Below are 14043 nucleotides of genomic sequence, written 5' to 3'. Positions count from 1 at the left end.
ACTCCTCTGCTGCTTCCAGCAGAAAAGTAGGAACATGATAAAAAGAATCAAAACATAAGTAGTGACATGATAAAAAAGATCAAAAATTAAGTTTTTTTTTAGGGAAAGTCAACAGGAGATTGCTGCTCTCCTTGTAATTTTAAAAGAAGGTAACAGACAGTTAAATCAAGGGGACCTGGTGAGGATGGTGATAGGGAATTATTTGTGCATGATGCCCTTAAGCTGCTGTACTTGTTGCTGCAAGCTGTCGCTGGTGCTGGAGGACTCAGGAAAGCTTCTAGCAAGCAGATAACAGGAAAATAAAATGAGGTGGTAATAATAATCCCAGGATAATACTGAGGTATGGACTCTCTGAAAAAGGATGGCAGTTCATCAGAACTGTAAAGGAAGACACTTCTCCCATGGGGCTGTTACAATGCATGTTGTCACCATGAATGTCCTCCTCCCTCCTCAGAGATGCTGGGGATCCAGCAGTGCTGGAGCACTCAATGCATTGTGGGTTGGATCTGGGATGGCCACCCTTCAAATGCTTCAGCTGCCCCCACTGCTGAGATCTGGACACCAAGGAGGACACCTGCGTTCAAGCAGACAGTGATGGGCTGGTGATGACACCTCATGAGGATGCATTGGCCCAGGTGGAGGGCCCCGAGCAGAACAGAGCACTCTTCCTGTGCTTCCTTTCCGGCTCATCAGAGATGTAGTGCCTGGGGAAAGCTCTCCCTGAGGTGGTTGTCAGAGCTGGCAATCACATACTGGAACGGGACATGGCCAGTTGACGTGGCTCTCACTTGTTTTTGTTGTCCCCACACTGCCACACAGCCAGTGCTGGGTCTTGTCCCCATGGATGTCCACCAATGCCCACTCTACTTGGAAGAAGGGCTGTGCACACCCATAAAACAGTCATTGTAATGAGATACTCTGGTCAGGACCAATTTGCTTCCAGGTGTTTTATGGCTTGCCCGTACAGGGACCAGCTCAAGCGTATGGCTTGCCTCACCTGCTACCCTGGGTAAAACAAATAGTTAAAAAAGATACAGTTCCTCACATACAGCCCTCTCCTCCATGCCTGGACACAGCTTTTCCTGGGGAAACGTGCTCTTTCGCGCTTAAAAATAGGAATACTTGATAATAGGTAATGAGCATACTGGCAGCAAACAAGCCTGGGGAACGAGCAGTGGGGAAGCAACCTCTGATCCGTGGTTTATAAGATAATGTGATTAAACACCATTTCCTGGAGAAGGGTGATTGCTTTTATTGATACAGAAGGAAATAGCAAAGATTGTGTAGGGGATGAAGAGGCCCTGGTTCCCATTTCCAAAGTGATTGATGGGCTCTGAGCAAGGGATTTCAATTCTGCTGGGCGCTAGAAAATAAAAACACCCAAGTTTATTCCCCCCTCAGAGCACAGCTGGGTCTGCTCAGAAAGCCATTAAAATGAGGGACATAGCAGCAGCAGAGATGGCTGTTAAAGAGGCACCTTATGAAAATGGACATGTTAAATAAAAAAATAATTAAAAAAAAAAAAATAGTGTAGGGCATGTGTTGCAGCCAGTCTGCCTGATCTCCTTTTGGTGAATGTCAACCCAGTGGTTTCCTGTCAGTACTTTGTCTGTCTTCAATGCCTATATGAGTCCAATAAAACAGGAGTAATTAAAATCCCAGGAGAAAATACAGTGTCTGTGAAACCCATTGCATAGGTAGAAGGACATCTTGATGGCTACAAGCCTGTTACTGCGCTGTTAGAACCATAGTAGTTGGAAAAGACCTTTAAGATCACCAAGTCCAACCATAAACCAACACTACCAATTCCACCTCTAAACCATGTCCCTCAGCACCTCGTCTCCCTGTCCCAATGCTTGACTGCCCTTTTGGTGATGAAGCTTTTCCTCAGATCCAATCTAAACCTCCCCTGGTGCAACTTGAGGCCATTTCCTCTTGTTCTATCACTTGTTACCTGGGAGAAGAGACCAAGACCCACCTCTCTACACCCTCCCACTTTCAGGGAGTTACAGAAGTTGTCAGGTAGTTGTTAGAAACCACCCATGGGTGTCTGCCTCTTGCTGTTGTTGCTTTAGCTGCCAGGATGAGATGAGATGAGTTTTACCAGTGCTGGGGTGTGCTGGCACCATGCTTTGCCTCCTGAGATGAGAAGTCTGGGAGAGGTAGGAAGCCCCAGGCTTAGTTGGGGATGCTCTGCCCACCATTAATGTCAGCAGCACATTGAAACTGCAGCCACTATGTCACTGCAGAGCATGACGAGTAACCGAGGGAATTCCTAGAAAGCTGTGTGCAGTTGTGGTGCTACCAACTGAGATCTTCCTGCTCAGCTCTGGAGACCCTGGGGAAAAGTAGGAGGGAGAGTATCATATCTCCTCCCGCATCACCTCCTTCTGAAGGTGAAGTTGACCTCCTCTTGGCTCAAGGACATGTATCAGGGTCATTCAATGCTCATGTCCTTCTGCTGCAGGAGCTTGGCAGCAATGACCACTGAAAGTGAGCACAGTCTCTCCCAGCTCCCAGGGACCTTCAAAGACTCTGGGTGAAATATTTTCTGCAAAACCTGTTGGTCCCAGGCTGTTTTGCAGGGAAGCTTTGGCTTTGATGAAGTTCTGCGGGAACCTCATCCAAGGTCTTTCCTGACGTCTCACCTGCTCAGCCGCTCCGTGGGGTGAGCCACTGCACGGATGAAAGCCCAGGCTGCAAGGACACTTGCCTGGTCACATTCCTCATCCCTGCTTTAAAATATTCCGGGCTCTCTCTGGTTCTCTGTGCCTCTTTTTTTCTACTGATTACCGTCGCAGTGAATTTTTAGGGTTGATTCCCTGTCCTCATAAAGGATTATTTGTGTCTATCACTTCTAAATATACCATCTGGTGATTTATTGCCTTGTTTCAATATCATAGGAGAGTTTAGAAGGCAAACCTCAAGCTGTTTACAATTAATTGTGAGCCAATAATTATGTATTTTCTCCCCATTTTCCCATTCCCTTTTCTACACTAAAATTTACAGGCTTGTAAAATTCTTTCCTGTTTGCTGTGGAGAGATTTTTATTTTTTTTTTCCCCCTGGTTTTACCACTTCTCAGCAAGTGAAATTATCATCACCCATTGTGGAAGGGTGGGAAAAAGATTATGAAGTAGCTTATTAACTTTCTCAGTGGTTTTAGCAAAGCTGAGGTCACGAGCAGGGCTGGCTGTCATCTCTCATCCCTGCTCAGCATGCACGGCATCTGACAAATCCTTTCCAAAGTAAAAGCCCTGCAGGTAGTGGCTTGAATAAGGATATTTGGGATGTTATGAGAAATGGAGAGCTGGCCTGACTCACCCAGGACCTATGGGGTTAGTAGAATGATACCAATTTTTAGAATTAATTAGAAAATAATAGGGATGTTTCCCCACTGATTTATTTCACTGAGTAGCATGGTATTTTTTTAATGCACATTTCAAAGAAATTTTTCAACTTTTCTGCTTAAGTCAGGCACCCAGTGAAAAAGGTGTGGTAAAAATTGGTAATACTTGAAACGTATATTCATTTCCAGGTGGATGTTTATAATTTTTAACAGCCAGTTTTTTAAAAAAGCCAACCCTCCCCCCTGCCTGGATATTGTTTTATGGCAATTTACCATCAAAACTAAGCAACAAACATTTTCCCTGAAACTCTTGCAGGCATTTCTGCTGATTTATATTTTCATCACCTAGGATTTTTCACTCCCTGGTCTTCAAGCACTAAATAGCAAAGGGGTGAGCATCAGAGACATCACAAGACAGCACTTTTCATTCAAAAGTAATGAAGAAGAGAGAGAAAGAGATGAGAAAGATTAAAAAAAAACAAGAGTAAAACCTGCGTCCCCTGGATATCTGAATCCAACAGGAAAAGGCCAATTCACACATAAGAGCAGACATAGAGACATTTAGATCCGTTATAATCATCAAAGGAGCTGGAGAGGCCAAGAGGGATGGAGATGTCTAATAACCTACCAACATACCCTACAGGTCTTCAGGAAAGCTTAGAGAAGCCGATGGGAGCAGGCAGCAGTCGCAATGGAGCCTCCCTGGGAGCAGAGAAGGCCAGGATAACACCCCAGACACAGGCAACATCATCAAGGTAAGGACTTGAGGTTTTCTAAAGGATTCACGTGTCCCACAGGAGCTATGCCAGTGCTGCAACCCATTCCATGGTCCTTTCTCTAGTGCTGTGTACCTGGAGCAGAAACTGAGATGTTCTGTATGGTTGACCTGGCCTAGATGTCACTTCAGATGGACATGGACACCTACTCAGGGTGTGCTAGAAGGGTTTTCTAACATGCTTGATGGTTTCTAAGCAGATGTTGGAGCAGGTGCTGAGAGAGCTGCAACCCCTTTGCACCACGGAGCAGCAATTCATTGAGAAATTCTTCCAGCTAAGCCAGGGCACTGCAAACCTGCAGGTGCTGGAGGTAAGTGTGAGAACTATGTCCTCTCCAGTCTCATTAGCTAGTTCTCCCTCCAGCTTGGTAGAAGCCTCAGGAGACACAGCGGGATGGCTGTGTCAGATACCTGACCTCTCCTGGGCTCTTGACAGTGGTATCAGTAGTGGGGGAGTTTAAGACCTCCTGATGACAGAAGAAAACTGAACTTAATTGATGGCTCCAACAAAATCACAGGATCTTCAAGCACTAAACACAAGACCTCAATATAAGGCAGCAGAAATAAAACCCAGATCTCAAGTTTTCCTCTCTGAGGAAGGGCAGACATATAATGATTTCCATCCCATTATTTCTTCCAGGCATCTGCCACTGAGGGAGGAGAGAGCATGGCATTTCCAGAGGACCCTCCTTGCACCAAGCCTCGGAGGCAGTACGTGGGTGATGAGATACAGTTGGCTGCTCTGACACAGGCTGGAGTGTCCTACAGGAACTCCCTGAGGAACTGATGGAGGGATTTATTTGTTTTTCCACTCTTGACCATCCTGATATCTACCAGATGGTCTCAGGTTTGCACCCTGGACAGCACAAAGGCAGGAGGCATCATAGCTGGGCACAGAAAGGCTGAGCAGAGCCTACTGGTTCTACCTCTCCCCAGCAAAGTGGCTCTGCTTCAGGGTGGGTCAGAAAGTGAGGTTTATGTTTCATGGAAACCCCTATGTTTTGATTGGGTTTATTTCATTATTAGCAATGTCATAAAATGAAAATATACCATGGAACAGAAATCTTATTTAAAAATGTCAGTGTAAAAACACAGAAATTTTTCATTTGGCTGGAAAAACAGGACATTTCAACATCCTCCCACAGGCAGAGATGGGGAAGAGTTGAAGGACAACCCAAGCATAAACAGGCTCCACTGCAATGCAGAAGGCTTTGGTTCTTTCTTCAGCCTTGACCTTACCTCTGCAGCTGGCCACAGGGCCACTGCCCCTTCCCATTTCATTGCTTACCTTTTTTTTCTTGTTTTGTTTTAAGACCAGAAGAACCTACTACCTGGCTGCTGAGTGAGATCTTCAGTTGCCTGGAACCGGAGCTGAAAGGATTTCTAGATATCTGCAGTAAGGTCCGCCCATTTGGCTGCGTGCAGGTCCTGGTTACCTTGAGTGACTCCGTCTTTGAGGTCTGAGGGTCTTCCTTAGCTCTCCTCTCATCCTTCCTCAACACTCTCCTGGGCAGCATGCTGCTTCTGGCCAAGAGCAGCTTCAACAAATGCATTGTGAGTGCCAGAAGTAATAAGCCCAAGTAGACCTGAGTGATGTTTGACCTCCTCCAGAATCTTCTAAACTTCTAACATGACCTGCATTGAGGACAGGACTGGTTTATGTCAGGCAGGGCTCTGGTTCTTTGGTTTTGGGAAGACTAGACCCTTATTGCATCAATGATTGTGTCTGTGTGAGGGAGATGGGACAAAACAAACCTAAGTGCCATCTGTGCCTCCTCTTACCAGCATGGCCAAACCAAAGGGGTTTCCCCCATATAGAGTACCAGGAGGCTGTGGGAATGATGGCAACTTGTCAGGTGGCTGGAGCCAAGCTCTCCTGTTGGTACAACAGGACAAACTCCAGGACCAAGCAGCAGGGAGGGGAATTTGGGGGGGTCAAGAGCCCAGAGTTGGCCAAGGAAGCTGGCCCTGAACTCAAAGGGGGAAGTGGAGTACTCACACCCAAACCACAGCTTCCCTGCTCCAAGAAACCATTATGCAGCTAGTGAAAAAAACCCTCAAACCTCAAATTTCTGCCAGAGTGAGCGCTGGTGCTGTTCCTCTCCAGCAGACCACTTTCCAGTGCAACTGAACAGTGCAAGCCACCTTCTGTCCAGGAATTCTCTCCTTTTTATCTGTTCTCAGATTTTATGGTGAACCTGTGCTGAAACAAAGGAGCTACAACACACTGAGACACCCAGCTGTGCATAATGTTGCTATATCCAGGTGAACACACATCATTGCTCTACCTGCTCTTCAGTAGAAACAGGTGAACATCCAGAGTTATTAATATAAAAAATATTATTGCTTTTAGCTAGGAAAGGATTTACTTGCATGTAAACTCCAGTGGAGCAAATGTTACAGTTCTAGAGATCCAAACTGCTCACTCAAGGAGTTTCCTGTTCTTACCCCATTTTCTTGAGAAGCATCCTATAGCAATGCCACAGCTCACTAACATATTTTTGGTGTTGAAAATACAGCCTCCATACCTGGTGGTGAGAAGCACGGAGCTAACGTGCTATCAGTTATAATCTTCTCTCTAAAAACCTGAAGATGCTGAACTCCTTGGTTCAGAACAAAATAACAATCAGGTCCATAGTGATGACACAGGGTCAAGAACCAGGGTATCAGTCTATAAGCTGAAGTCCAGACCAGCAGGGTCATCAGCCAGGTAGACACACATCTGTAACTAGGCTACAGATCAGCAACCCTACACCAAAACTCAAGCACAGAGTGGAAGCCTGGAGAAGAGCTTAAATAACCTCTGGGGCCCATGGATGTGGGTGGAAGCCCTCAGGTGAGGCTGGTTAAGTCCATTAGGGCTAATTAGTGCCCTCAAAGCCCTGTCAGGCCTCAGTGTAAATGGTCCTGTTACTGGCACCTGTGGGAACAACTTTGGGAGTTTTAGTAAAGACACATCTCTCCCTTGCAAAGGGAAAGACACATGGCTAAAATATCCAGACTCTTTTTCCGGGATTTTTCAGGCAATGCAATGTAAGTTGGACTTTCAGGTCCTTTGGGTCAAGGTACACCTCTGTGAGGAGCAGTGCTCACAGCTCCTGTGTGCAATCTCATTGCTTTTTCCTCCCCGTTCTCCTGTGACGTTGCTGCTCACACAGCTCAGCTCCAGGCAGCAGAAAGAGAACGGTTGTAAGAGGACCATCCGGCACCGGCTTGCCCAGCTCTTTGTCCTCTCCTGCAGGTACACAGCCTATTTTTGCAGTCTGATTTCCTTGCAGTTGTTTGCTGAGGGTCTCACGGGGGGAGGAGAGGGTTGTATTGGCAAGGTGGGAGCTGCAGGCTGTGACACTAGGGTCCTACAATTTGGGAGCATCCAGGAGAACTTCCTGGGTGGAAAGGACTTTGCAGAGGGACTGACTTCAGGTTGCTCGGAGGTGAGGTGGTTTCACAGCAAATGCCATCTGCAGTGAGGAGGAGCAGTAACTTTCTGCTGCCTCTGTTAGCAGCTTCCCCCTGTAGCCGGTGCAATCTCTGGGTGCAGTCTGAGCCGTGCTGCAGTCTCAGCTTGGGACCAGGGACAACAGGGTCCTGCTCCAGGCAAGCTCCTCTGACTGCAGCGAGCAGATGTCCCGGTGAAACTGTGCCTGGTGTTACACTGACCTTGCTCCTGTGTCAGTGGAGATTTAGAATCTCTCCTTGTTGGCCATTTCCCATCCACTCCACTGCCAAAGAGCAATGCTGGAGGATACGAACCCAACAGAAGAGAGAACACCAAGGGCCACTGCAAACCCAGGCTGTTGAGTCCCCCACACCCTCATGCTGCATCACCTTGAACCTCTGGCACCAGCTTCACCTTCTGCCTGCTGATGACGTCCAGCAGTTTGAAGGCAAAAGACAAAGCAAAAAGGGGTTGGTGGTGTGGGCTGTTTTCCTGATTTGTGCCATTTTGTGCTGGGTTATCATTAAGGGGGTTTGTGTTCCACCTGTTTTGGTTTTGGTTTGTTTGATTTTTGGTTTTGGTTTTTTTTCTGAGAGGCAGCAGGAGCATCAGGCTTCTCTCGCACCGGGGTGTCATTGGAGAATCTGTTGAGGGTCTCAGAAGAGTGAATTGCCATTTGCATCAGGATTTGGGGCTTTTTAAGAGCCAGAAGTAAACAAATCTAAGCAGAGAGCTGTCACTGATCTGAAGGAAACTTGATTCCATTTGTCACTGAAGTGCTTGTCACAACCCACTTAATTTCCACAGCCAGGTTTCCTGAAGGTGAAATTCACCAAACTCAATATGAAATGAAAACTTCACACCCTCCCAAAAATATCACTCAGGCCACCGGGGCCAAATCCATTTCTTTTTCACAGCTTGGTTCTTCTCTTCTGGAGAAGAGCAGGAGGATCTTCTGCCACTGAGTTAAGCAGCCTGAGCCTTTTAAAATGTGTGTTGTTGATCCTGGGTTCAGGGATCATCAGAGGGTCACCAGAGTCATCAGAGCAGGATGATCAGGGGTCCTGCTGTGGTGTAGATGGGGCTGAAATGAAGCAGAGACATGACAAGTAAGTCACTAAAATATTTATAGCACTCTTAATTTGTCTAAAACTGATTGTCCTCTAACAAGACACCTCGTCACAGTCCCACAGCCCTTGGCCATTCACTCAGTCCCACAGTGCAGTCACATTGGTGGCCCCAGCCAGGGGTTCTGCCATGCTCAGGTCCCACCAGAGCAAAGTGGGGGTCTGAGGTCCTTCCAGGGAGGAGAATTTATTATTTCTGTCCTTGTGCCACCTGCAGGCCAAAAGAAAACCTGTTTGATCTCCATTCCCAGTTCAGTTCACAGCTGCCTGGAACATTTCCCTGAGCAACACTCCTAACCTTCATCTTCTGTGGTTTTTCATGCTAGTTCCCAGCCCTGAGATGTCCTGGAGGGAGGAGTCTATGAATCCACCCCCGTGTTTCATCCAGCACCTGGACCACCTTGTGTTGACTGTGAAGAGCATTGAGGACACTGTGGCCTTTTATTCCAAAGTCCTGGGCATGGAGGTTGTGACTTTCAAGGTAGCATGGGGGACAGGCTCATCTCGGGTCTAGGAGACCTGGAGCTGCAGTTCTAGGCCAGTGGTTAGTCCTTGTGGATCTCTGATAAGGTCTCTGGGGCACCTCCTTGGGGTGGGGATGATAGGATCAGCACAAGCTGCAGGCCATCAAGCTCTGAGTTTCAGCAGAGTGAAGCTGAGTCAGAGGGAAGTCCATGGGTCACTCCACATCTCCAGGGATGTCACGGGAGCCTTGTAGTGGCCAGTTCTTGTCTTGGGTTGCCCCACCAAGGGCCTAGAGTTAGCAGGACTGCAGCCAGGTCCCCTGGACTTTTAGCACTACACAGGTGAGTAAATGCTGAAGGTTTCCACCCCACTAAGTCTCATTGCACTTTGATTCTTTTCTCTGGGGGCAGGGAAATCGCAAAGCTTTACGTTTTGGCAACCAGAAGTTAAACTTACATGAGGCTGGGAAGGAGTTTGAACCCAAGGCTCGGTGCCCAGTCCCTGGCTCTGCAGATATCTGCCTTATCACACAAGTGCCCCTGGACCAGCTGCTGGATCATCTGAAGGTGAGGAAGGTGTAGAGTGTGTACAGGACAGTGTGACCCTGGGAGGAACAGAGCCTCCAAAATGACAATTCAGGGTCTGCGTCTTGGGGAACATCAGAACTGTCTCATCCAACAGCTCATGTTTTCAAAGCTGCGGGGGAAGAATGCACAATGCCCTGCCACGGCTGCCTTAAACATTAAAACCCCGCCCTATGTGTCTTCCCAGGCCTGTGGGGTGATCATTGAAGAAGGTCCCGTGCCCAGAACTGGTGCTGTGGGTCCAATAACTTCCATCTACTTCCGAGACCCTGATGAGAACCTGATCGAGGTTTCCAGATACAGCACAGACGTGACTGTAGTCAACAGAGGAGAACCCTAACCACGACCTATGCTCTGTGTCCCAGCAGGAGAGAACATGCAGAGCCCAGGCTTTTGATGGCCAGTTTACAGGTTCAAGTTTTTCTTTTGCAAACCTAGGACAAGTCTCAAATCCCAGTCATAAAGATAAGGCTGTGTGAACCTTGAGAGCTTTCCCAAGGCAGCCTGCTCAGCGCTCACCCCTGGGTGTGAATCCTACTGTTATAAATCACCATCAATGGAGATTTCATGGCCTTCCTGGAAGATCTATCCTGCTGCTTCTGCTGCACTACTCTAGTTGGGACATTTTTCCTAATGTTTGGCACCCATTTTGCTGCAGTTGAGGCCCCTCGCTGTCCACCATGAACACAAAGGACCTGTCATTCCTCTCCTCTTCGTAATCACTTTTCCATACCTGAAAATTTCTGTCTGCTTTCCTCTCTGTCTGCCTGCTTGGCTTGACTCAGGCTGGCTGGCACTGGTCACACTCACACCAAGCCAGTGGTTTAAATAGATCTATTTGACCAAGGAGCAAGGGACAGGACAAGAGGAAATGGGCTCCAGTTGTGGCCAGGGCAGTTGAGATGGGATGTGAGGAAGAATTTCTTTGCTGAAAGGGTTCTGAGGCATTGGAAGGGGTTGCCCAGGGCAGTGGTGGAGTCCCCATCCCTGGAGGGATTGAAGAGTGGTGTAGACATAGTGCTGAGGGACATGGGTTAGTCATAGGGGACTGGTCAGTGTTGGGTTCGTGGTTGGACTCGATGAGCCTAAAGGTTTTTTCCAATTGAGGCAATTCTGGGATTCTGTGAAATCCAGCTGTGACTGTTGAAGCCCAGTAAGGCAGCAACAGGGCTTTGCTCTGGCTCCTGCCCCAGCGGCGTGTGTCTGGCCTGCACATCCCACCCGCCAAGGGAAGGACACAACGTTGTACTGCAGCTGGGACAGATTTGCTCCTCCTTTCCAGCTCCATGCATGACACATTCCTGGGGAGTCTTTGTCTCAGTCATTCATTTTTGGAACAGCAGCCTGCTTGCAAAACTTGACCCCTCAATGGCAACATGTCCAGAGGCTGGGAGAGCCTCTAGACTGGGAAGAGGAAGGCCAACACTCTTGCCTTCCTCTGTCCAGAAGAGGCATCCAGAGTTGCTCCAGGAGCTCTGGTATGGAGCTGCCTGAATGGCATGGAGGGAGGCAGGGCTGACCCCTGTGAGATGTGTCAGCAGAGCTGGCTCTACCACAGCATCAGCCAGAGTCCACTGTGACTCTGGCTGATGGCACTCGATCACTTGTGGGACTCTCCTAAGTTTTCATCTTTCTTTAATTATTTCAAAAGCAGTTCTTCAATTATTTAAAAAGCATAAAACAGCAAAGAAGCACTTGGGGTTTTTCAGGGTGAGCAGTTCCTGAGCTGGCCACACTGCGGTAGCAATGTTATCGTCACGGAAACTGTGCTGGAAGGCAGAGAGGACTCTTCTGACCTCTACAGTCAAAATCCTCTCTAAAAATGAAATAATCCATGATCTGTGCTATTTTCCCCTGCTAACATTTCACGGGAAATCCAAAATTTTCCATGTTGTGAAAAAATGCAAAGCTCTATTTTAAACTTACATGATCCAAATCTTGTGCTGGTGGTGGCTGTAGAGATGAAAGCTGCTCTCAGCTGGAGTTGAACCATTTGTGGGAACTAAAGACAAGAGCTGCCATGGGAGAAAGCCACAGGAACCTCAGAACCTTCATCTTGTGAATGGAACCCCGGGAGGGGACCCCCGGGGAGCAGAGTCCCCATGGTCCCAACCCACAGGTGCTCTCCAGGGTTCTGAGGGCCCGTGCTGGTCTCCAGCCCTGCCCAGGGGACTCCATGGGTGGGTCCTGCCCACGGGAGAGGGCTGATGGTGACATCCTCATCAGTAGAATCATAGAATCGTTTTGGTTGGAAAAGACCTTTAAGATCATTGAGTCCAACTGTGAACCTAACAGTGACAAGTTCACCATTAACCCATGTCCCTAAGCACCACATCTACCTGCCTTTTAAATCTCTCCAGCAATGGGGACTCCACCACCTCCCTGGACAGCCTGTTCCAATGCTTGTCTACACTTTCAGTGAAGAATTTTTTTCCTCAGATCCAATCTAAACCTCCCCTGGTGCAATGTGAGGCCATTTCCTCTTGTTCTATCACTTGTTACCTGGGAGAAGAGACCAACCCCCACCTCGCTCCACCCTCCTCCAAGGGACTTGGACAGAGCCAGAAGGTCTCCCCTCAGCCTCCTTTTCTCCAGGCTCAACACCCCCAGTTCCCTCAGCCACAAGGGAACTCAGCACACTTGTGCTCCAGACCCTTCCCCAGCTCCGTTTCCTTCTCTGGACATGCTCCAGCACCTCAACATCTTTCCTATAATGAGGGCCCCAAAAAAAAGACATGGACCTGTTGGAGCAGGCCCAGAGGAGGCCACGAGGATGATCCGAGGGCTGGAGCAGCTCTGCTGTGAGGACAGGCTGAGAGAGTTGGGGCTGTTCAGCCTGGAGAAGAGAAGGCTCCAGCGAGACCTCACTGCAGGCTTTCAGTACTTGAAGGGGGCCTGTAGGAAGATGGGGTTGGACTTTCTAGCAGGGCCTGTAGTGATAGGACAAGGGATGATGGTTTTAAACTAGAAGAGGGGAGATTTAGACTGGATACAAGAAAGAAATTTTTTACATTGAGGGTGGTGAGACCCTGGCCCAGGTTGCCCAGAGAGGTGGTAGATGCCCCATCCCTGGAAACGTTCAAGGTCAGGTTGGACGGGGCTCTGAGCAACCTGGTCTGGTTGAAGATGTCCCTGCTTACTGCAGGGGGATGGACTGGGTGACCTTGAAAGCTCCCTTCCAACTCAAATGACTCTATGATTCCATGATTCTCTGATCCTGCTCCAGCCAGCCCTGCCTCAGCTCTGCCCTGCTCTCAGAGCTTCTCCCTGGCCAATTGCTCTTGCCAGCAGAGCCCTGTGAATTTCTGGCGTGGGGCTGTAGTTATTGATTGATTACAAACACGGACCCTGCCTGGCTCTGCACTGCCAGTGTCCTTTCACTGAGCTTGCTACCGTAAATATGTTTGTGGAAAAATCTTTCCTTTTTCTTAATTTTAAGTGTCATTTATCTTGGAACAGTGGCAGAAAGGAGGACAATGGCTCTTTTCTTATTCAGCCTGAGAGTAGAAGTTAGGAACTTTGGTGGCACCATATTAGTTGTTGAATACCCTCAGTGTCACACAAGCTGGTCTATAATTTTCACAGGCCATTTTTTTTCTTGGCTCTTTTAAGGCCTCACTTCCCCTGCCAGGGGGTTGGGCCTCCTGATTAGTTAAGGATATGAAACATTTGCTGTTTGAAACTGGAAATAGTGAGTGAGTGAGACACTTTCCTGGGCTGGGATACTGGAGGTGTTTTCAGGGTCCTAGGCTTTTAGAGGAAATACCATGAATGAAAAACAACTCAGGTATACCTTTAGCTCCTGGATTCTCTGGAAAAGAGAGATATTATTTGGCCCCTTCAACTGATAAGGAGCCAAATAAAAGGAGAGTTGGATCCTACCAGCCTTCCTGTGCCTTTGATTTTACACATCATCTGCTAAAAGGTGTCAGGATCGCATCTGACGGGCCAGCCAGGACATGGATGAGGTTGAGAAGGGTTTCTGGGTCTCAGGGACAAAGTGTAGCCTGAAACCCAACTGAAAAGCTTTTTTTTTTTCTGCTCCAGCACCAACAGGTAAAAGGTGCCAGTTCCCTCCTCTCCTGCTCAGCTTCACTGCAGCATGGTGCTGATAGCATGGAAATGGGAACACTGGAACAAATGTTAGGACAATGAAACCACTGATAATCCACTGAGATGCATTGTTCCCTCTACTGAAGCCTATCTTGGTTCTGTCACACACACCGATTCCCTCGACAAATGTTGAGTTAATGGCTGCCTTGGAAGGAGCTGGCTCTGTGGGTTTCCAGTTCATTGGACTGTGAA

General features: G+C 48.1%; 1 protein-coding gene across 1 annotated transcript; it reads left to right on the top strand.

Moving 5' to 3' along the window:
• The first annotated feature begins 9029 nt into the window (after positions 1-9029).
• GLOD5 (glyoxalase domain containing 5) lies at positions 9030-10078 on the top strand. The gene is made up of 3 exons (XM_010170659.1): positions 9030-9170; positions 9565-9720; positions 9926-10078. The coding sequence occupies exons 1-3, from the start codon at positions 9030-9032 to the stop codon at positions 10076-10078; spliced, it is 450 nt and encodes a 149-aa protein (XP_010168961.1).
• The last annotated feature ends 3965 nt before the right edge of the window (positions 10079-14043 follow it).

This window comes from Antrostomus carolinensis, unplaced genomic scaffold (genome assembly GCF_000700745.2).
Source record: "Antrostomus carolinensis isolate BGI_N321 unplaced genomic scaffold, ASM70074v2 scaffold1266, whole genome shotgun sequence".
NCBI lineage: Eukaryota > Metazoa > Chordata > Aves > Caprimulgiformes > Caprimulgidae > Antrostomus > Antrostomus carolinensis.
This window is presented reverse-complemented; position numbering and strand designations above follow the sequence as displayed.

Coding starts and splice junctions, on each gene's coding strand:
- GLOD5 (XM_010170659.1), top strand. CDS start 9,030: ATGTCCTGGAGGGAGGAGTCTATGAATCCACCCCCGTGTTTCATCCAG. Junction 9,171..9,564: donor TGGAGGTTGTGACTTTCAAG/GTAGCATGGGGG, acceptor CTCTGGGGGCAG/GGAAATCGCAAAGCTTTACG. Junction 9,721..9,925: donor AGCTGCTGGATCATCTGAAG/GTGAGGAAGGTG, acceptor GTGTCTTCCCAG/GCCTGTGGGGTGATCATTGA.